The sequence below is a fragment of the Melospiza georgiana genome, chromosome Z (assembly GCF_028018845.1).
Source record: "Melospiza georgiana isolate bMelGeo1 chromosome Z, bMelGeo1.pri, whole genome shotgun sequence".
NCBI lineage: Eukaryota > Metazoa > Chordata > Aves > Passeriformes > Passerellidae > Melospiza > Melospiza georgiana.
In genome coordinates this window covers 41,691,272-41,715,119 of record NC_080465.1, presented here as the reverse complement: position 1 = coordinate 41,715,119, position 23,848 = coordinate 41,691,272, and the positions used below count along the sequence as shown (strand labels likewise).

Genomic DNA, 23,848 nt, shown 5'->3' with positions numbered 1-23,848 from the left:
AATATTTTTTTCTGAGACTTGAGAGCCCCAAGAATAAATTGCAGGTTGTGCATCACAGAGTGTCCCAGGTTCATGAAGTGTTTCTGAGTTTTGTGACTGTCACCTAAGATACCCGTGGCTGTGGAGAAAGGGCTCTGAATCTCTGCAGGTAGAGAGATGGGCCAGCAACTTGAGTGATGCTGGAAGAACACTGATCTCAACTGCATCACTTGAGGCACACCAAGATCATTCAGCCCAGAGCTGAGTTGAAGTTATGCAAGCTGTATATCCAGAAAGAATGGTACTACATGGTGGTGCTCTGTTTACTCAGTAGCAGTAAAATTGTCTTATTGCAGTGGTCTGTCACATTCTATTTTGTTGTTTTTTGACTAGCAGCAAAATAGTGATAGTGATTCAGTAATATGACTTACAGTAACATGATATTTGTAACTGTATTTTTCAAAGCTACCTTCTCTGTGTGAATTTATTATTGTAGATTGGAAACACAGCTTTTGACTACTTTATAATTTTCTGTACTGTACTGCAAAATTTATTTATTTCAGAAAAATTGGTAAGCATAGAAAAGATTTTCTAGTGGTCAAGTTAAAGGGGAGAGCGCCCAAGTGGTGATGCTCTCAATGATCCTGTTATGGAAGAAGAGTTCTCAGTGCTACTGGTTGAAAAAATGTAAAGACTTGGGACTTGTGAAACCAAAAAGGGCTTTTGCTGCCAGCTGAACCCTTTTTATTTTCCTCTCTTGTTAGGAGAATGTATGAGTTAGGAAAACTTCATTAACAATTTTCTCATTAGCACTCTGGTTAGAAGTAATGAGGGACTTGAACACGGAGGTGAGGGATGTGAGTCAAATTCAGTCTGAAACGATAACCGATGCTCAAGAAATAAATACAGAGGTACAAGTAAAATCACATTAATGCTGAAATAAGATTGCAGTTACCCATAGAAATGAAATAATCAGACTGTAAATTTCCCATGTCTTAAAAAAGTATTTTGCAAAGGTTGATGGAAGATTTTGCTAGTGGTAATTTCTTGGGTAACAATAGATTCAGGCTTTGTATTTGTACAAAATCATAATGTTGTTAGCAAGACCATCTCAATATGTTTCGTTTGAGCAGATATTGCATGTCAGAAATAGCTGTGAAAACTTCCCTTGCAGTCACAGGAGTCACAATAGACACATCTACAGCACAGTTTATTTTCTCCTAAAGTAGATACCATTGCTGGATAAGCTGACTCAAGCCCTAAAATCACCTGTTATTTTCTGCCAATTAAGAGCTATGGGAGGATGAATCCTTCCCTGTATTTTGAGAGACCTTGTTTTAATGGCATCAGGTACAATGGAACAATTGTAAAAATAACTGGAATAATTCATAAAAATAATAGAGCTATAGGATAATGATGCATCTAGGGGAATGCTTGGTGTGTATGAACTAAAAGAAAGAGAGATTTGATTTTAGTTGCTCGTGTTGTCAAGTATGAGAGAGAGAAGCCTGTATAAGGATTCTGAAAAATACTATCAGAAAAAAAAATTATCTGAAAAACTTATTTTTCTAGGTGGCAAACTTATTACTTTGGTATGGAGCTGATCCCTTATTAAAGAATCAGATGGGAAAGTGTGCATTAGAGGAAGCTTCTGACCCATCTATGGTGAAACTTCTTGAAAGTTATGTGGAAAAATCCAGAAAATACTCAGTAGCAGGTAGGAAAGAATTACTCTGACATAGCATTAATGCTAAAGGGAGAAATTTAGAACATCTGTTGGATTATATTTCCTTAATTACTGCTAATACCTCAATGGCCTTCATTGTCTGATGTCTTGTGTTAACAGTGAGCACTCCTTACCCTTCACAGTTGCTGTACATTGACAAAGTGTAAGTGTCCAGCTCTTTCTTGGGCGGGAGTTACCTTTAAAGTTGAAATGAGGATGTGGAACACAATAGTTATCTATCTAAATTGAAGATGCAGCATTGCTTGACTTGCTGATGGATGAGATATGGTTTAGAGATAGAGATAAAATTAGGTTTTAAAATGGCACAAAGTCTGAATTTTGAAAGATCCATAAGAGAAAAAATGAGAAACTACTATTAGATCTAGAACTTAGGGGTTGCCAAGCCTTAATTACTGATAGGGCTGGGCACAGGAAAATATTACTGTAGGTAACAGCTAGTGAAGTTGTAAGGAAGACGTTGGATTAGAGCTAGTGATTGGCTAAGGAGGGAGTTGGGTCTTGTACATTTTTGGGAACTTGTGAAATTGTGAAGAAATTTTCGAGGAGACTGTTTGATCAGAAGCAGGTACAACGTAAGCCTTGATTACAGCTAGGATTAAGACCATGGACACCCATAGGACTGTGTGGGCTGTATTATGTGTAAGTCAAAAAGAGTCCCAATCCCTCAGCCTATTATCCATTACTGCTTTTCCACATGGATGGCTTTAACATGTAGTCCAGGGATAATCAAGAGACTTCAGGCAATTTTTTCCTCACTTTTTTCAGTTGTGAGCAGGGACATTGGAAGCAGACAAACCCCATCTGTTAATGCATGACTCTGTAGCTAATGTCACTGCCACAATTGTGGGTTTTTCAGTAACGGGACGGTCTGGATATCCCCAGGCCTTCTGGTGTCAGATGGCATTCACCTTTCTCAGAGAAGGAAGAAGGTCTTTGCTCATAAGTTAACAGGGCTCATTGATAGAGCTCAAAACTAGACTTGAAGAGAGACTGGGATGATATCAGGCTTGCCCCTGAGAAGCTGTCAGGTGACATGAAGATTAGATAGGTGGGGTGCTAGTGAGGGCTCTCAGCCTTCTGCTCTGAGATTCTTTGGGTCTCCTGAAGCGCACTTGAAGTCTTACAGAGAGGAGCCAGGGGTTATGCTAAGTTTCAAAAAGAATTGCTCAGGACACTAACCATCAAGAAAATTTGAAACATTTGAACAAGATGCTATTTGCAACAAAGATTAGACTCCAAAATTTGATAAATATTTTATATCTTGATATGTTTTAGATTCCAATAAAACCCTTATGGGCCTGATAATTTTTCTTGAAAGCTAAATATTGTAAATAGTGTTACATGCAATGCTGTAGACATAAGACAGTGTATATGTAAAGTATAAAGTAAATTACGATCTCTTCAGTTTTGATTTCTTTCTGTCTTTCATTTTCATTTCAGGTGGAGATGATTCAAAGATGTTAAATGCTCAGTGTATAGAAGATACAAATCAGCACCAGGTATATCTTTACGAAGAAATCTAATTTGATTATAAATTGTTAGGAGTTTGCTGACAGTCTTCGGTAAACTAAAGCAGATGACTGTTTCTGAAGTGTGTTTCAATTCCAGCACACAATGTACTAGATATGTCCAGCAGGGACTGAGAGTGACAGTCAATGTTAGGTTCATCCTTACTAGTACTTGGGGTAAGGTAGAGCATCATGATGATACAAAACAGGCAGCATCTCATGGAAGGTGGTTCTTGCTGTTTTTTCAAGTGCTGCAGAGCTAATTACAGAAGTGTGGTACATCAGTGCCTGTTCGTACTTGCAGAAACCTTACTGAAACTGCCATTTTTTGCCTGGCTTGTAGCAGTAGGATAATTATGTCCTGCCTTGGTGTAGAGTAAGTTGTGCTGGGTTTTGAGAGAAAAGGGTTGGGAATACACTGTCTTGCGTAGGGGTTGCACAATTATGCTGTGAGGTCTCAGCAGCACGAGGGAGCTGGTGCTTCATGTGAAGACAAGACACTGATCAGTCACTTGGGTCGGTGTTTGCATATAGTGCAACAGCTTTTAGCATTAAGAGCTGCATTTTCTCTCTGTTTTCTTCCTTTCAGCAATGATAACAGATAATATCTGAAATGTAGGATGTAGAGTGCATAGATACATCTTTTGGAGCTTTTGAAGTTTTATGTGGTGATAATAACTGTCCTTGTTACTCACAGTTGTACAGTCTACGCATCCTTTGAAATGTTCTGGTGGAGCAGATTCCATGGTGTATAGTCTTAGATTATGCATTAAAACATTAAATGATTGATAAAGATGGTGCTGTAGACATTTAATTATGTAAACCTGTTGCTATAGATTTGTAACTGATAATTTCAGTAGTTGTGTCAGATGTTGAAATGTATGTTCTGGTTCTCTCTCCAGTATAAAGTAATCAGAAGGATAATGCTAGATAGTCACTGTCCTTTGGACCAGATGGGTTTTGAGATTACCATGAGTTAATTCTGTGAGGTTTTGATGTTTTATTTACCCTTCTTTGTAATTTCCTGGAATAATTGCAGACAGCCTTGTCAGAAATATGAAACTAGAGCTCTGGTTTATGGCCACAAAAGCAAGGCAGTTTTAAAGGCATTAATTCAAATTCATTCAATTTTCAAAAATAAATACAAGTTTAAAGCACTGTAGTAATATTTATTGTTTTATTTTGCCCGTGAAGTTTTTCATTATTATACACGTTTCTTCGATCCTCAAATTCTTGGTACTTCAAAAAAGCAGCACAGACGAAATCAGTTAATATCATAGCAGCACAGTTTTCTTTTAGTATATAATAAAGGAATTTATCAGAAAATGAAGTTAATGATATCGCCTGGTTTGGAGATAGAATCAAATGCAAGTGTACCTCAACATGATAATACTGGAGCATCAAAGGAAATTTTGCTAAACATGAACAAAGCAGAAAAACAAGTCAGGTGGAAAATACAGCAATAAAGATCTTAGGAATTTTTCTCTGAAGGCAGAAAATTTAAAAAATTAAACAACAAGATAAAAAAAGGCTATTCTTATCACAGAGGCTACAACGAAGAGTAAAACTATTCAGAAATACTATCTCATGTCATATGGACCTCAAGTATAGTTCCCTGTACAATCCAAGGAGCTTTAAAGAAAGCATATTTTCCTCATGATGGACCTAATGAAATGGGCCAGACTATTGCTGTATCTGTTCATAATTGTTGCCTCCCACTTAATGTTGTAGAGCAACTGAGCTGTCAGGTGGTATTGCGACAGGAATGTAATTCAGCAATGGTACAGTGAAAATTCATTTGCAGAGTAAAAGGGCAGCACTGGTGGAAACTCAGCAATTTCTTTGTGAAAGGACGGAGATCACTGATTTGTATTATCTCACATCCATGGTTTCTGGAGACAAAGTGTGTGCACAACATTCTCAGACTGTTTAGTGGAAAATCCTAGCTCTACAGAGACAGGGCAACTGAGAGAGGAGTTTTAAAAGATTTAATTCCATTATCAATCTCGTAGAAGGGTGAGACAAGAGATGTAAGACTCTATGCCATTTTGTTAGAAACTAGCCTGTTTCCTGATTACAGTACCTTATAAATGCTTTTCACCATATTGGCTTTTGCCGCACAGTGCTGCTAATACTTCTAACACCAATCACCTGTTATTTTACCCCACGTGTTCTTGCTACAATGCATCTTTCACAGTTCTGATTCTCCAAAATATCTGGTCTTTTTGCAAGGCCATCATTTGAAAGGCCATCATTGTTTCTAGTTCAATATCTCTCAACAATGTCATCTCTATTCCATGGCCTTTCTAAGTCAGCACTCCTTATCTCAGAGTTTGCATACAGATGTACAAGACTGTGTGAGCTTTCAGTCAAGTTTTGAGAATCCTTTACAAATCCATTTCTCAAAACTGTAAGAGCACTTGATTCTCAGTCAATACTGATTTGCTTTGACTTCCTCTCACAATATATCTGTTTTAAAGTTACAACAGGATGTGGCAGGGATCAATACAGTCTCATGCAGAGTAACAGCAGTAATTTGAGTGACAGGAGTCTAAATACAGATATGAGAACACCTTCAGAATAATTTTTTGCAAAACTTGACAAATCAAATATAATCTGATGTTAATGGAAATAAAACTAATGGATCAGCCCTGAGTTTAAAACTCTCTTTGCCTTTGTTTTGATAGATTTCCTTACAGACAAAGGAGTCAGAACCAGCATGTGCAAATCCTCAGGAGACAAGCCGAAAAGCAAAGGCTGCCTCATATTCCAGTAGCAGCAATAAGAAGCTTTCATCTAATCAATCACAATTGAGTCAAGCATCAAAACAAAAAACATCTAAGAAGTCAGGTGAAAAGTTAATACTTTATAAACCAGTGGAGTTTTTTTTCCCAAATGTACACGAGGCAGGCTTTTTGAAATGTATGAGGGAAAATTTGGCAAGAAATATATAGCAAGTTGAGCAAATACTCTAGTGAATAGCTAAGTTGTTCCAGAAATATCTGCGCTCCATTTTACAGAATGCACATTTTGTTTATGTTACATTGATCAGTCTTTCAGCATTGTCGTTGACGGGATGCAAGATCATAAGTGAGAACTTTAGGCTTATCTTTACTTAAGTATGTTACATAAACAGCAGTTTAAAATAACATTTGATTGGTCTTTAGTTAACTGTTTTACATGTCACAGATGAAAGAACAGGCCTCTTCATATATTTGGCACACAAAGATCAACTTATATTTTGTAGAATATGGTAACATACAGAATGTAGCCTCATCAGGCACAAATCTGCATAGACTCTGATTGTATTGGTACCTTTGGGTTAGCTCTAGTATAGATAGAAACCTACTTCCATGAGAATAAGGATCTAACATCCTCTGGTAGTTCTATTTTCTTCTGCCTGCACATGCAGTTTTTTGTTTAGCATTTTCATCCCATGTCTAAGATTTGCATTTATCTTGTAGTCTTATGATCACAGTAGAGCCCTGCTCCAGCTCATCATAACCTCTATATATTTTCACTTGCAGAGTTTTTGATAAAGCTGGCATGCATTGTGTACTTTGGTTCTTTCTAGAATGAGAGAACCATGGTACTATGGTACTCAAGACTTACTAAAACCAGAACCTGTAGTTCCAATAGGATCCCTTCACTCTTAAAACCTTTTTTGCCTTCTATTTGTGGCATTATGATTTTAAAAATATTTGTTTCAAACATATGTCTTATATTTTGGTCTTCTCTGGGGTAGCATGTCCCAGACTACTTTTTTCTTCATAAGAGATTCTTCAGGTGATATTTTATTTGATAAATTTAATTATTCCTTTAATACCAAGAGAGTGTTGCCATTTCAGAGGTGGTGCAAGAAAGTATAGCCCTTCATACAATTGAAGGCCATAATAAATGTGGAGTCCAGGACAATGGCATTCAGATTGCTGTAGAAATAAAGTGAAAAATGGGATTATGTTTTCTTAGTTGTGGGGTTTTCAGATTTTTTGCTCTCTTACGCTTTTTTGTCATGAAATGGCCTTTTTATCCCATCTGATTGCTTCTGTGTCCCACTGGTCTTCCTTATATTATTCTATTATTGAATAAAAATATTTTCTTCACAATTGACACAGTGTCACTTTCATCTACAGTCAGTCACGTACTAGGCTTCCAACATTTCCATTCTGCTTATACAGAAGGAAGGTACAAACAGCTTGCTTCTTTTCTTATAGTTCAACCTGTGGAAATAATTGCTCACAGACCCATGTGGAGGTATTGAAGGACAATGTCCTTGAAGTTGCTGAGGTATGTCAGCCTAATCCAACCTGATTGCTAGTTACCGTAATCTCTTCGTTTTATCTTTGTACTGTGCTGACTGGACTTTGTATTTGCCAAGATCTGGATCTTTCCTTCTCGTGACCCACCTGGCAATGCGTCCCACAGAGAACCAGCATTTTGCAATTCACAAACCAATGTCCCATCATGCTTTTGCAAATGTTTCCTAACAGCCATGAAGCAAACTGTTGTGCTTGACAATTTAACTGGAAAACTTTGCAATTATTTCTGTTCACTTGCAGCCAATATTGCTAAGGTTCATTAGCTTAATGGGCTGTTGTGTACCCTTTTTTTTCCTTCAATGTCTGTAAAAAATCCCTAGGACATTCTCCTATGAATCCAAAGGGAAGAAAAGGAAGAATCAGAAAGTGGATGATTGCTTTGGGAGTTCAGAAGCTTTTAGACAAAAGACATTATCTTATGGTGAAGTAGGTCTTAGAATGGATGAGTGTTTTAATAGTGTGATGGGCTTTGTGTGCTCTAGAATCTCAAGTTTTCACTTAAAAAAGGAGCTCTTGAGTTTTTCTTGTTGCCTATACAGTGTAGGCCAAGCAGTGTCAGTGCAAAAAGCGTTGCCTGAATGCTTTCTCACAGGTTTGAACGGCCTACAGTGAGCTGATTTAAAACCATGATGGGTATATCCTCACTGTATGTCTGTCTGTACTATCACTTCAGTCTGTCTTTCATGTTCTTCCAAATAGTCTTGTATGACAAGCTCCGTAGTTTACTTTGAATGAAACATTGGAAAAGCCAGTTTTCTAGAAGGCAGGAGGTGCCTGAAGAAAGGCAGGTGTCAAGTGCAGAAGATGTTTGATACTAATGGATAATGCTGACTGGAAATATTTTAGAAAAGAGCTTGTTTGATGAGATGAGGAAGATGCAGAAACTAATTGTTCATAGCTATAAAAGGAGAAAAAAAAACATGGATAAGAGTTGCAGAATGCTCACTGAAAACCTTGAACTTCTATGTTCTTTGAATAAATTACATATTTTCAAGAAATCATAAAAAGAATACAGTAAACTCTTAAAAATATCTGGGTAGTGTGATAAAAGGAACAAGAGTTTGAAAAAATTTAGCATGGATGATAGAGCTTTGAAAGATTTATATGTCCTGTCTCTTTAGTACCAGTTTGAAGAGGGGGTTGTCCTTACTCAATATATATAATAAGTACTTTGTTAATCTCTTTTTTCTGTTGTATATCTTAGAATTTGGTAGATTGTTACCTGAAGCTTCAGAATTAGAACCTCTCTGATGACCACATGATATCATTAAAGTTAATGTTGTTTGCTTTGTGAACCAATAAGGCAATAAATCAAGTTTATTTGCACTTATGGGTCCAATTGTGCACAGGTTTAAATGATAGATTATCTATGCCACTAAACATTACTCAAAGACTTGTAATCTACTTCCGAAGAAGCAGCTTACATCTACTATTAAATCTAAGCTTACATCTAATATTAAATCTATTCACATCACAGCTGTAAAAAACACTTGTGTGTGTGTGTGTGTGTGTGTGTGTATATATATATGTATAATTTGTGTGTGTATATATCTATATATCTATATATATATCTATATCTTTATATCTCACATATATATAAACCACACACCTATCTTTTCCCTGATACAGAATTAGCAACTGATAAGGAGTGGTGCAATATAAAGTCTCCACTTCTATAGTTTTTTACATATCTTTACATGTGTTGTTTTTGTATTTAGCAGCCTGGTAACTTGAAAGCCATCCATGGAGAAACCTAACTCATTCTCTACCTCTGTACAGTATAAAATTTCAACCTTCTTACCTTTGTTGTGTCTTCCTAAGTTGTTGTACCCTTGTTGAATCATCTAGGCTTCAACTGGAAATTCTTAAGTGTAGGATCCGCTTATCATTTGACCTGTTGCACAGGACCTACCACAGTACCTTTTAACTTTTTGTTATAGTCACTTAATGTTATTGAATCATTAAAGCAACAGTATTTACATTTACAGTAATTCAAATGAATTATGAAGTTTAATTTTCTGTTTATACTTAAGCATTCTTTGTGAAAAAATTCTAATGAACACTCAATATCTGTTTAGAATCTACCAGGGAAGCAGCTGTACCTGGTACCTGTAAGACAGGAGCTGTGAAAAAGATGAAAATTAGGAGAAATGGAAAAGGGGAAACTCGGCTGCATATTGCTGCTAAGAGAGGAGATGTGTCTTTGGTGAAGACTCTGATATCATCTGGAATTTCTGTCAATGAGCAGGACTATGCAGGTTTGAAAATTACTCCCTTATGAACTTGTTTTATACTACAATTTTACATAATCTGTAGTATAGACATGTATATATCATTTGCATAATTTTGATAAAATTATAGATTCTTGGCTTAAAATTTTGAGGAGGAAAGGAAGCCATTAAACAAGTGCAGGCACACTGAATGAATACATAACTTTCATGTCAGTATGGAGGTAATGCCGACTATTTCTCAGGAGGGTCTTTTTTTACTCTGCTGAAGAGCATGTTTTCAGAAATGCGTACAGAAATGAACTTTGAGTTTGGTGGATCTTATGTGCATCGGTATATGCATGTGTGAAGCACATTCAGACAGGCCTTATTTCTTTAAGATATAAGGAAAAAAAACAGATGACAAGATTATGTTTTGCTTTTTCCTACCTAAATATATAGCATTTTTCTGTTTTCATAGTCTCATAATGGATACTATTCTATACTATCAAGTCTGGCAGACTTAATATTATAAAATGCTACTGGTATTAGAAATCAGATTATTAATACTGTGCTCCTGAGTTTTTAGAGTTTTTCTACTCCAATTTTGTTTCTTCTATCATTTTTCTACTGCAGTAGAAAAGAAAGCAATGTTTTTTTGCTTAATATTAAATGAGATTTTTTTTGAAGTAAACTGAGTGCACACAAAATCATTTACCTTCCTGATGATTATTTGTGTAAGATTTATCTTAAATGAAGCAAAATGTTGAGTTACTAATTAGTGACCTTTGTGGATCTTTCCAGATCAGATGCATACTGTGTTATCTTGCTTTTATTAGGTTGGACAGCAATTCATGAAGCCTCTAATGGAGGATTTACTGATGTGATCTTAGAATTACTGAAAGCAGGTGCTGATGTTAACAGCAGAAGTCTCTGTGGTGTTTTACCAATACACGATGCTGTTTCAGGCAATTATTTGGAGGTATATTTTTCTTTTGCATAAAATTTCCTAACACAAATTTCCAGCAGAGGGTCCACGAAGCAAAATTCACATTTCATTGAAGTTACAAACATAATTTTAATGTAGGTTTGCATTTAGGAAATAAACCAGTATTCTTTAAAGTGATAAAAATCAGAGAAAAATATTCTTCAGTAGTGACAGTTGAAATTGTGCGGTTAGTTGACTTGTTTAATGCAACAGACAAATCATAAAAATTCAGAAACTCCCTATGGTTCTTTGTTAGGTTTGGGCTTCTTAAAAACAGTATTAAAGTTGAACATTATCAATTTATTGATAGTTCAGTGCTGCCGCAGATGGGAGTGATGCACTTCACACTTAAGAGAGAACAAATTATATGCTTTAGTGATATAAAACAGTGAGTTAACAAAGTTCACTGATAAATGGGACAGTTTGTTTACCACAATTCTGTTGTTTACTGCATAGAAACAGGGTCCCAGCTGTAAGGAGGGAACCTCCTGTTGAGTCAGGATGTTCAGAAAGGACCCCCTTGCTTTCTAAACTCCTTTCAAGTGGCTAGATTCAGACTCCATTCCAGACTCAATCAGCAATTTATGTCTAGAGGACTGTACGTTCACAATCAATCCTTTCTATCACTTAGCTAAGATTTCAAAGTTTAGCATCAATTATGGAGAATCTGTTGTGACAGGATTTCTGTGCCTCAAGGAGTAATGCTGAGATGTGTCCCTACTCAAAGGGAGATCCTGGTGTGCAGCCCATTACTGTGTGAGAAAGCTCAAGGGGCCCAGGGCTGGGCACTATTTATGAAGTAAGGTGATTGACTCACAGTCATATTTCCACACCAATGAGATGCCTGGGTCACTGTTGACAGTGCCCTTTTCCCTCCCCCAAAGTGTGGAGTAGGCTGGATGCATGTATCACCACTGCCCCTGGTGGTTGTGGCTTAAGCAGGAGAAGAGAATAGCACGTAGCCGTAACGGCCTCTGTCATTGATGGGACATCTTTTCACTGGCTTAGGTTGCCCAAAGCCCTGTCCTACCAAACTTCAAACATTTCTTGAGATGGGGTAGCCACAACTTCTGTGGACAATCTGTTTCAGTGTCTCACTACCTTAATTGTAAAAAAAAATATTTTTGTAAAGAAAAGATTCTGGTCTTGTTGTTTAAAAAGAAACAATTTTTTATTAACTGGTTCCTTCCAACCCAAACCATTCTGTGGTTCTGTAAAACAGACTGTTTTCATTAGAATGGACCTGCAATGATCCTCTAGTCCAGCTGCCTGATCCCTTGGAAGCCAACCAGAGGTTAAATCATATTAACATTGTCCAAATGTTCCTTAACCATTGACAGCCTTGGGGCATTGACCGCCTCTCAGGCAAACTCCTCTAGCACAGCTTAGACTCATTCCCACTCATCTGGTGCTGGACCCCAGGGGAAGAAGATGGGTATCTCCCTCCCCACTTCCATGCTCAGGAAGCTGCAGAGAGCAGTGAGGTCTCTGAGTCTCCTTTTGTCCAAACTAGACAAGCCCAAAGCCCTTAGTGGCTCACCACAGAGCATGTCTCTCGGCACTTTCACCAGCTTTGTTGCCCTCTGGACACATTCAAGGACCTTCACATTCTTCTTGACTTGTGGTGCCCAGCACTGCACAGAAATAAAGAAAATGTTCTTTTGACAGAGTGAGTTCTGGGGAACTAAGTGTAAAGGTGATGCCAAATTGGTTCACATGTACTTCTTCTATTTCTGTCAGGACAATTCATGTTTCATCACATTTATCTTTTTCTGTGACCAAGGGTAAAACAAAGGGGATGATTTCACACAGGCTTGGAGCCAAACTATCAGTAGGATTCTTGCAAAGGTGTAAGTTTATTATGCAGTATTTTGGGGGAAAACCAACAAGAGAACATCCTGAACTTTGAGTCAGCATTCTTGTTCTGATGCATTTTCCTACTTACCTGCACTCTGAGTGTAAGAAATAAGAAGAAATGCTAAAGCTGAAAAGTCATACATATGAAAATTCTTTTACCAAGGTCTGGCCTCATCAGTACTTTCATATGATTTCAATTCAGGGAGTAGATGATTCCACTGATGCCACTAATCTGATTTCCACATTCTGCGATTAAGCAAACTTCAAGTTTTTTGGAATTAGGAAAAAAAATTACCAGTGCATGAAACCAAAACCAATTTTGAAGGAAGAAATGCACTTCTGTTCTGCACTTTGGTCTTAATGCAATTGACCAGCTCCTCTTAATTTAGATACATGATGTTTTCTAATTGTTCTGTATTACCATAAAATCATAAAAATTAGTACTATAAAAGTTACGTGTTTTGTGAAAATTCGTGAGTTATTTGTGTATTTTAATGGAAAAATGCAAGAAATGTAAGATAGAAATCTGTGTTGACAGTAGTCAATTGTTTGGGATTTTTTAATTTGTATTGCAGGTATAATGATTGTAGAGTATCTTATTTACTTATATACTCTCTAGAGTATCTAGAGAACCTGTATTATTTGTGATGTATGTTAGATATAACACATGTAGTTGTATAGTAAGTCCACAACAAGAATTACCACCATACAAATAACAAAAATACATAATAGGCAGCCAGGATTCTGCTGCAGCATGGAGCAAATCCCAATGAGAGGGATGGTTCAGGAGAAAGTGCTTTGAATCAAGCTTGTGATGAAGAAATGAAAGAACTGTTGAAGTCGTATGGTGCTACAGACTCTGTACTTCCTTTTCAAACTGTTGAAGTTACTGGTATGTAATATAAATCATAGGATTACCCTGCAGTCTTAAGGAAAAATCATACATTCAAGTAGTTTGACACAGATATTTTTAATTCCATTAACTATTGAATGATATTTATTTATTTATTTATTTACAGAAAATAGCATGTGTGGGTGGGGTTTTTTTTTTCTGAGAGAATGAGAAAAAGAACATATTTGGATACTCAGATTTATGTTATTGTCTGTATTTAAAAAGAAAAAGAAAGAAAAGAACATATTTAGAAGAACAACATATTTGGATATTCCGATTTTTGTAAAAAGAACATATTTGGATACTCAGTTTTTTGTTATTATCTGTATTTCCCTTCACAGGAAGGGAAATTACTAGTTTTGAAAGTGGTGGCTTTCATTTCTTTGTGCTACCTAAATTTGATCTCTTTTGCGTATACAAGATACTTTTGATTAGTTGATCTGCCATTGCATCATTTTAACCTATATTATTATGGTGCTCCTGCAAATTAATTTTAAATTTTATTTATTTTTTCTTAATCGTGGAGAAGAAAAATCAAAACACCATTGTTATGACTGCTATAAAAATGGTGATGCAGCTTTGGAGACACAACATGAGAAATACAGTGTGGTAAGTATAGATTACAGTTTTGTTAAACCGCTCTGTGGTGTACAACTGCATAGTGACATTTGATGACTGCAAAATATAATTTAAATAAATAATCTATTGAAATGTATGTAAAAACAGCATTATGCAGAGAGTTATAGAAGATAAGTTGTGATTTACATAGATGAGTATGTTTATAATCACCTCTCTCTGTTCATAATTCCTGTGCATTTAAAATTATTGTGGAAGTAGTAGTCAATACTGACACAGATTTCTTATTGCTTATAAAAATAGGAAAAAAGGTTGTGAGATCTGAAGCTTTTAATCGTGTTTCCAGAATGGTTCTTTTTGAAACAGTAATAAATTACCATCATGATAGTGAAGATATTTAGATATTGTTTATCTTACCACAAAACAACAAGGAAGATTTTTGCACAAATTGTTAGCTTTTCCTGATGTCTGTAACCTATGCCTGCGTTGTCTGGATGATGCTGTCATGGTGAAATTCACTGTCCAATCTTTGCTGTGCACTCTGAGGTTTCTGGAGGACTCTGAGCATGGACTAGTTTGAATGCCACAGCAAACCCAGGCTGTGACAGCTCCTTGCAGAGCATGTTCTTGTCACTGTGTACCTCTGTCCTACCAGTGCCCCACTGCCTTTACACAGTAATCCCCAACCTGGAATTACTTGAGTCTACAATACCTAAACTGCAGGCCAGGTGTCATGGCCTGTTTTGTATGGTGCACTTGGCTCTACTTCTTACGGTAATTTCTGTGTTTGTTAACAGGAGTCTGTTGCTGCCATACAGGATACAGAAAAGAAGCAGGAGGAACTGTTGCTGTTGGAGTTGAGAACTTCAAAAGATGCAGGTAGACATAAATTGAAGTGTTTCACCTATTTTTAGTGGGTAAATATCTTTGGCAATATAACTTTTTAAAACATTATTGCACATAATATATTTGAATCTCCTCTGGAAAGTACAGCTTCAGAGAATAAGATTTTAATAACACCTCTCAGGAGTGGGCACTTCCCAGAGTACTTTCTTGTACGTATGCAGGAATAAACAGAAACAGGAATTATGACAGAAAAGGAAGGCGTGTCACTTGGAGGCATGTGTCTCAAGTAAACCTGTTTATATAAAAAGGGATCATTAGATAAGAATGCATACTTCTGGCAGCATTATTCAGTTATGAGCACATGAGCCCCTGCACGACCAAGAACAGCTATGTCTGTAGGTGAAGTAGCAGATGCAGCATTTTTATTCTGATGTGGCTAGACTTCCAGGAGCCTAAAGTAATTTATGAGAGGAAAAAAGAGAATTCTTTACAGCAGACAGTGTGAATGATGGGCACTTTAAGAGATGCTGATCCCCAGAGGTGTAATTTGTTTTAGGCTATCAAATCTCAGTTTAGATTAATCTCAAGAATTTACTGAGTGACAGTGACTTCTTAGGTGATCGTGATGCTGCTGCTGTGTATCTGTTGAAGTCTGTTGTATCCATGCCTTGATGCTTCAAGAGGCATAGCTTCCTGGCAGAATGCCTTTGACCAAGGTCTCTCTCCCCAGCTGCCCTCACCCATCTAGGCAGGGCTGTGTAATTGGAGCATCTCATACTCATTAAACAGTTTTGCTTCCTGACAGAAAGAAAGGGTTTGGTTTTAAATTTATATTCCTAAATACAGACTAAAGCTTTCTAATGGTATTTACAAGTAAATTTATCCCTTTAAAAATAAATGTGAAATATGGAATTATATAGATTGCTTCCAACTCAGATTTATGGGATATGGTTAATTGAAATAGGTGTTTTCTTGAAAAATGTTTGACAAATAGGTAGATGATACAACAGACAGACACCTGTGCACAGACATCAGTGCAATTTAATGAATGAGCAAAAAGAACTATCAGACTTCTCCTTTTCAGGGGTAATCAGACTTCTCTTGTTCAGGGGTATGAGAGAAATTAACATGGTGATCTGTTACCACTACTGACAAAAGCATTAGTAATGTAGCACCTCTTAAACTAAGTCATAGTCATTACTATTGATGAGGCACAAGATTGAACTAGGACAGTAGAAAGTAGACTAAAATCTCAAGGTATTTCCATGCAGTGAAATCTACTATAAATAACAGATACAAAATTTATATTAAACTGCCTTAATAAAAGCAATATTTACATATTACTAAGTAGGCAAATACTGGTAGGTACTGTGAAAAATGTTTGGGGAAACATTTTACAAATTCCAATTTAATATTGTAATTTCTCATTTTTTCCTGATTATGTAAAGCTTGTATTGATTTTTAGAGTTTCAGGAATTAGGTTACAATTTTAGCAAATTATCCCAGTGGTATCCACTGGTTGGGACTTCTAACCCTCATTTATATGTCTATGAGATAGGGTGTATAAAGAAGAATTTATAATTGCTCTTCTTTATAATTTAACTTTATAATATGAGTTAGAAACTATGTAAAACTCCTTTTACCATTGCATGCAACTTGAAACAGTCTAGGTTCATTAAGCTATTTCATAATACTTCAAATGAAAGGTTTAGGCACCTTGTTAAGATTGTGTAACTTCTGCAGGTAGCCTCAGTATAATTGCCATGTTATGTAGCTACTTGCAACACAAAGATCTTGAAAATTTTCAGGGCTTATCATCCATAGGGCAGTTATTTAATTAATTCCTTTTTCCTCTTAATAATTTCCTAAACAAGGTACTTGCACTTCATAATTTTCTAGTACTTCTGCTAATTTTTTTAAGTTAAACTTGTATTTAATTATTTCTATGAGAATTTCATTAAAAGTGCTCCAATTGTTAGGAGCTACCAGCATGCATTACAGTATAAGATACTGCTCTAGCAGTGTCTTTATACTTTGGCTGTGTACTTGCTACACTGAAAATGCTATTAATGAAATTATTTCCTACTTCTTATCACCATCATAATTTTGATTATTTCAAAATATTGAACAGATGTGTATATCCAAAGGCTATCTCAGATACAAGACACTTTGAATGAAATACTTGCAAACCAGAAAACAGAGAGGGATACCCTTGCTAAAAAATACAGGTAAGTAGAATACAAGGATTGTATTCCTAGAAAGCTGTTCTTTGCAGTAGTAGTGATAGAAATTGTTAGGAACACATAGTGGTGTAAAAGTACATCTATGTGGTTTTCATTCAGATTTTTTGGAAGCATGATCAGTATTGGCTTCAGTTACCTCAGTTACATGAAAGAAGAACTTCAGGATTTAGCTAATGCATAATAATCAGCAAACAGTGAGGTTGCTGTACTCACAGTGAGCATTGAAATTAGGTAGTGAATGATACAGAATGTGTAGAAAAACACAGAATCACAGAATATGCTGAGTTGGAAGTGACTTACAACGATCATCGAGTCTAGCTGCTAGCCTGCACAGCACTATCCCACCATGTACCTGAGAGCAATGTCCAAACACTTCTGTCAGGCTTGATGTTGTGACCACTGCCCTGGAGAGCCTGTTCCAGTGCCCAGCTACTCCCTGTGTGATGCACCTTTCCTCATGGCGCTCCTTTGGACACTCTCTAGCCTTGCATGAGGCTGTTGTGGCACCCAGAGCTGCCCCCAGCACTCGAGGTGAGGCTGTCCCAGCTCAGAGCGGAGCAGGACAATCCCCTCCCTTGCCTGGCTGGCCATGCTGTCCCTGATGTCCCCAGGACACGGGTGGCCCTCCTGGCTGCCAGGGCACTGCTGACCATGGTCAACTTGCCATCAACCAGGACCCACTGGTCCCTTTTCATGTTGCTGCTTCCCAGCATCTCATTTCCCATTCTGTCCGTACATCCAGGCTTGCCCCATCACAGGTGCAGAATTCATCACTTTCCTTATTGAACTTCACATGGTTGGTGATTGCCTCATCCTCTGATTAGTCGAGGTCCCTCTGCAGGGCCTCTGTGCTCTCAAGGGAGTCAACAGCTCCATCCAATTTTGTATTGTTAGCGTACTTGCCTAGTATCCCTTCCAATTCTGCATCCAACTTATTAGTGAAGATGAAGATGTGAAGATGTTTAAGAGCACAGAACCCCGTGACAGGACACCAGCCTGATGTCATCCCATTCCCTAGAAGCCTCTGAGCCTGACCTGTGAGTCAGTTGCTCACCCATTGTGTGATGTGTTTATCTGGACATTTTGTCGAGAAGGATCCTGTGAGAGATGGTACCAAAAGTTTTACTGAAATCCAAGATTACATCACTTGGCTTCCCTTGATCAGCTAGGTAGTTACCTTGTTTTAAAAGGAAACCAGGTTTCATAAGCAGGACTTTTCTCCTCATGGAACCATGATACCTAAGCAGAAATTAGGAAATGAGGGTATTGAGCAATTACATTTATTTTGTAGTGTCATGGAGGAAAGTAATAGCAGCTCAAGACACTACTTGGAGTGTCCATGACTCTGATTTGTTTCTTCAGGACTCCTAGGTTAGGAGTGTTCAGCCAATGGCCAACAAGAGCCATTTAAAGAAACGCCTTGAAGCATGCTTGCAGGTATTCAGTTTTTGTGAGAACATTTAAAATGTCGACAGGGACTGTGTGAATTAGGAGCTTCGTGATGCTAGCTCTCACAAGACCCCTTTTTGCTTCCTTCTGAGAAGTACTCAAGGTTGGTCATATGGTGAATGCTCACCTAACAATGTAGCATCCTATTTAACAGATGCTTCTAGGCCAGGTGATGAGGATGTTTCCATTTTTGCTTTTGTGGGCAGGATTTGGTTGGTCATGTAAAAGCAGCAGCATAAACTTTCAGGTAGTCACATGGCAAAATATAAAGGCTGGTTGGGTTGAGAAAAAAGACTGAAATATTTCTGTCACCAGCCATTTTGCCAGCTATAAAATGTAAGATACACATATTACACAGATAATTTTTTAAAAAATGATTTTGTGAGGTGTTGGAGTTCCAAATCATCCTTGTGGGCAAAATAGTGACTGAGTTAAGAAACAAGGACAGTAAAATTAATAGCTGCATAAACTTGTCTGTTTTCTAGTATTGAGATTGATTCTGTGTTCCAGAGTGAAGTGGTAAATGTTTCTGGGTATTGCAGATATCCTGCAGCTAATATAACAGCCATCCATCAATAGTAATAAGCTGTTTTCCAAATCACATTATATTTGCTTTTTATTATTTTTGTAGTCAACATCTTATTTTTAATTAGTTGGCTTATAACTTTTGTCACACAAGCCATAGAAGATCAGAGGCATCATCACATTTTCTATCTTCCAGTTGTTCAGTTAGTTGGCCCAGAAAGAGATACTACTTATATTGTTCCTTTTCTGTACTTAGATATAGGTGCTAGCATCTTCTGTACTAAGGTACTAAGATGTATCTTTTACTTGAGAAAAATTAACAAAAAAAAGTATTATAAGTTACTTTGTCATTTTAGTCACACTCTCTTTGCCTCTTCAATTGCATCTTCTTCTGTACTTGTATAGCAACAAAGCAATAAAACTTCCTAGAACAAAAACTGCTAGAGAAGTGTGTGGAAGCCTCACTGGCCTGTGTAAAAGCCCACAGTTGTCATAGATTACTCAGTGACTAATATGCTAATATTATGCTAATATGTTGATGGTACGTGTATTCCAAGCACATGAGATACCAAGCAGTATCACAGTACAGGCAACAATACTGTCAAGCTGGTTTTTTTCTGTCCTTGTTCTGAGACATCTAGTCTTAGTGTACCTTTGTTCTGTTTGTCTCTTTTGAGACTGGTATGGTGTTACCTGCCATGGCATCTCTGCAGTGGGTGGCCTTAAAAGCAAGCCATACTGTAGTTCCATTTCCCACAACTTGGGTTACTTCTCTATCTTCCCAAAATGGTGCTAGAGTCATAGTGATGCCACTTGTCTCATGAAGGAGAATTAGGAGAAAATAGTGTTATGCTGAGTTGATGGCTCTCGTACCAAAGAAAGTAAATAAAGGGGTAAATAAAGAATTCTCTTCCAGCAGAAGGGAGGTAAAGTCCCCCAGGGAAGGGGTCTCATAGGAAGGAGGCTCAGTCTGGTAGCAGGGTCTGATGAAGGTACAGCATTCCCAGATTACACAGGCAACATCCTAAACTGTTCTGTCCTCTTCACTTAAAGGTCATGCGGCATTATTACATTGGTAGCTTTATTAAATCTTTTGTTGTGTACACCATAAAAAAATCCTTATAGTATCGTCCTTCAGGAGCTCATCCTGAACTCGTTTTAAAAGGCTCCAAAGTGGACTTTTGAGACATGGGATTCAATGTGCTACTATGATTTGTTGTAAGAACAGAGCAGTTGGTGATATACTACAGGCATAGTTTTGATTCTTTGAATTAAAGGTAGTATAGAAGTATGAATTCTGTGAATTAAGGAGTGGTATAGGCAAGACTATTTCCAAAGTTTTGATGATTAACATTCTAATGCTATGGAATTCCCACCTGCATCTTAATTCTGTATCCTACTTTGGGATTCTGCACTTCATTGTTCATATACCTGGGATTTGAACATTAAACTTCATACATGATAAAAATATTGTTCAAATTTTAAATGTTGGCAGATTTTAAATGTTGAAATGTATTTTTGTTCTTTGTTATGTCTATTAACTGTTTTAATTTTGTATCTACAGTAACTACAATGTCTTTATTTTTTATTTTTTATAGGGCTTCAGTAGAATCATTTAAAAAAGGTGCACTAAGGAAGCAATTAGTTAACCTTGCTTCTAGTCAAAAGAGCCTGTTGACTGTTGTCCAAAACCAGGAAAAATTAGTGCAGAAATTAAAAAATTACAGGAAAACAAAGAAAATATTCAATTCATCATCAGAGAAGCAAATCTCAAATTTAGTTACTTTTCATGGAAGTGATACAAGACAAAGTTTAACTGCTAATGAAATAATGTGTCCTAATACAGTAACATTTAGTATGGGGCTTGGTGCCAGCAGGCCTAATGGAAACAGAGTAGAAGCACATGTCTCTTCAGAAAATAGACTTTCAGCTCAGGAATGCATCCAGCATCCACGCATCTGCTTGAATGAAACAGGAGTAAATAAAGAACCAATTACAAGCAAGGAGGCTTCTGGTCATGCTTTGGCATCTGGAAACAGAGTAAGAGAATATGCCTTTGACAACACGTCAAAGCTGACAAATGCTGCAGAAGTGATGACATTGCCTTCAGAACCTACTGTTTCCACTGCTAAAACAAAGTGCTCACAGCCAAAAGACATTGATTGTATAGCAATTGTAGGACAAAGAAACAGGTCTTTAAATCACACTTCAATGACCAACACATTAAATATTGTAGAATCCCAAAGCACTGTTGTGGGTAAGAATGTCTATCAGACAACCAGTCACTGCAAGCAGGTTCTTTCACATGAGAATCTGCACAGATATGTGAATAAGAAAGAAGCTTTCCAGCAGCAACAGCAGCCACAGCAAGAAACTTTATTAGCATCTACAAAGAACTTCTCTAATACTTTGCAGCAAATGGTCTTTCAGACTAGCGAGAATTCATTTAATGCCCACCTGATGCTTACTAATATTTCCTCAAATACAGACTCTCCAACAAATATCAGTGAGAAATCTTCACAGAGTTATGGTAGTCAGGAATGGGAACAAAACCAAGTGAGATATGGATGGAAGAGTAAGAAAAAGAATCAGTGGATAGATCTGCTTGAATTGGGAAGAATAAAGCCCGGAGAAAATGTTTTAGAATTCAAACTGCAGGTAATTGTTGAGAAATTATAATAGTAATAATATTAATACTAGCGGATAATAAAAATGCCCCCCACACTAAAACAGGAAAAAGCAGTTCTCATGGTTTTGTCTGCTTCTTCAGCACTTACTAGTGAGTATTTTTATTCATTGGTTATAGATAAAACTGTTCATGAGTTTAAAAGGAAAATTCTATGGATGAAATCTTCTGTCAGCCCATAATTTTAAGACCCAGAGCATTGCATAAGTAAAATTTGTGTTTAACTTTGTGTTACCAGTTTGCTAATATTTCTTATGGCTAGAACCAGAGTGGAATCTTTGGCTGATCTACATTGATTTTCATGAAAATCTACATGATTTTCATACTGGAAGGATCAGGAATGTGATTGTTGTTATGACTTAATGTCATTCTTAGAAACAACTGTCAAGTCCCTCAAGTAAAAAATGTGACATTTGGATTTTGTAGTCCTGTGATTGGCATGAATACATGCAAAATTTCTTGCTTACATGCTTGCTGATTCTGTAAGCATACAGTATGGTATGAACCATATTAAAAAAAAAAAAAAGAAACCCCTCTCTTTTAATACAAAAGCATTTCCCGTCCCTCCAAATAAAGAGCTGATTATTTTCACAACAGCTGCTAGGGACCTGGCTTAGTATTGAGCTTATGAGGGAATTGTTGAGTGAATTCTGAGATGTGAGCTAGTGTCATGATTTGACACTGGCCAAATGCCAGACATACAGAAAAGTCACTCACTTGCCCTCTCTTGCCACAGCTGGGCAAAGGAGAGAGAAAAATTTAATGAAGGCTTCATGAGTTGAAATAAGGACCAGGAGAAAACACTCCAAGGGCAAAACAGGCTCAGCTTAGATGTACAAAGAGAATTTATTGCTAACAAAATCAGAGGAGGATAATGTGAAGTAAAAATAAGCCCTTAAAAAACATCTTTTTCCCCCAGCCCCTCCTTCCTTCCCACTGACAGTACAGGGAGACTGGATTTTGGTGGGAATTTTGGTCAGTTCATCACTCAAGGTTTTCTTCCGTTGCTCGGGGAGAGGAATCCTTTTCCTGCTAGTCATGTGGTCCTTCCCACAGGACACAGTTCTCAGTGAACTTCTCCATTCCAGTGTGATGAGCAGCAGTCCTCCCAGACTGCTGCAGCCTGAGTCGTCGTACGGGCAGACAGTCCTCCCCAAACTGCTGCAGTGTGGTCACTCTTCCGTGGGGTGCAGTCCTCCAAGGACAGGCTGCTCCAGCCTGGAAGCAGGGCCCCCTCTCTCCATAGAGTCTCCCCCTGGACCACAGCCTCCTCCAGGCATCCACCTGCTCCAGCACGGGCAGCTGGTGAATCTCTGCATCCCCCATGGATCCCCATGGGCTGCAGGGGCACAGCTGCTTCACCATGGTCTGCACCATGGCCTGCAGAGGAATCTCAGCTCCAGTGCCTGGAGCACCTCCTGCCCTCCTTCTGCACTGACTTTGGAGTCTCCACGTTGTTTCCTTCACATGTTCTCATCTCCTCCTCTTCTCTGGCAAGGAAAAACTGTGCTCACTTTGTTTTGTTTTTCTTCTTAAATATGTTATACAGAGCCATTACCAACATCTGTAACTTGGCCAGCAGCATGTCCATCCTCAGAGCCACGAGGGATTGGTTCTGCCAGACATGGAGGAAGCTTGTGGCATCTTCTCACAGAAGCTGCCTCTGTGGCCCCCCTCTGCTACAATAATCCAGGCTGTGCAAAACCAACACAGCTAGTTAATTTCCAGGGCAGCATATTGATAAAATATGTAAAGTTCTTTTCAGCCAACTCACCAATTTAGTTAATGTAGAAAGAACTCCTTTTCCTACACCTATAATCTCAGGAATGGTTTTCTGCTGAGAGCTGCCATTTTGTGTGGTCTTGTATTCTTGAACATAGGGTAGTGCAAGTCACAAGGCTGTATATCAGGCCATATCATAGGTGTGGAGACATGCTTCTTTTTTTTCAAGAACAAACATGTAATATTTGTTTGAACTGCAAGATGACTGAGTGGAAGGATGAAAAATTCATTATGTCTACTGTAA

At 37.6% G+C, this 23,848-nt stretch overlaps 1 protein-coding gene across 1 annotated transcript in view; it reads left to right on the top strand.

The window, feature by feature from the left end:
• ANKRD31 (ankyrin repeat domain 31) overlaps nt 1-23,848 on the top strand; it is a 62,809-nt gene that overhangs the window by 22,489 nt on the left and 16,472 nt on the right. Inside the window, exons 12-21 of the mRNA XM_058043950.1 lie at nt 1,552-1,696; nt 3,167-3,225; nt 5,922-6,084; nt 9,632-9,811; nt 10,600-10,742; nt 13,338-13,497; nt 14,024-14,106; nt 14,871-14,952; nt 17,051-17,147; nt 20,735-21,794. Coding sequence (XP_057899933.1) covers nt 1,552-1,696; nt 3,167-3,225; nt 5,922-6,084; nt 9,632-9,811; nt 10,600-10,742; nt 13,338-13,497; nt 14,024-14,106; nt 14,871-14,952; nt 17,051-17,147; nt 20,735-21,794 — 2,172 coding nt within the window. The remainder of the gene's footprint in view (nt 1-1,551; nt 1,697-3,166; nt 3,226-5,921; nt 6,085-9,631; nt 9,812-10,599; nt 10,743-13,337; nt 13,498-14,023; nt 14,107-14,870; nt 14,953-17,050; nt 17,148-20,734; nt 21,795-23,848) is intronic.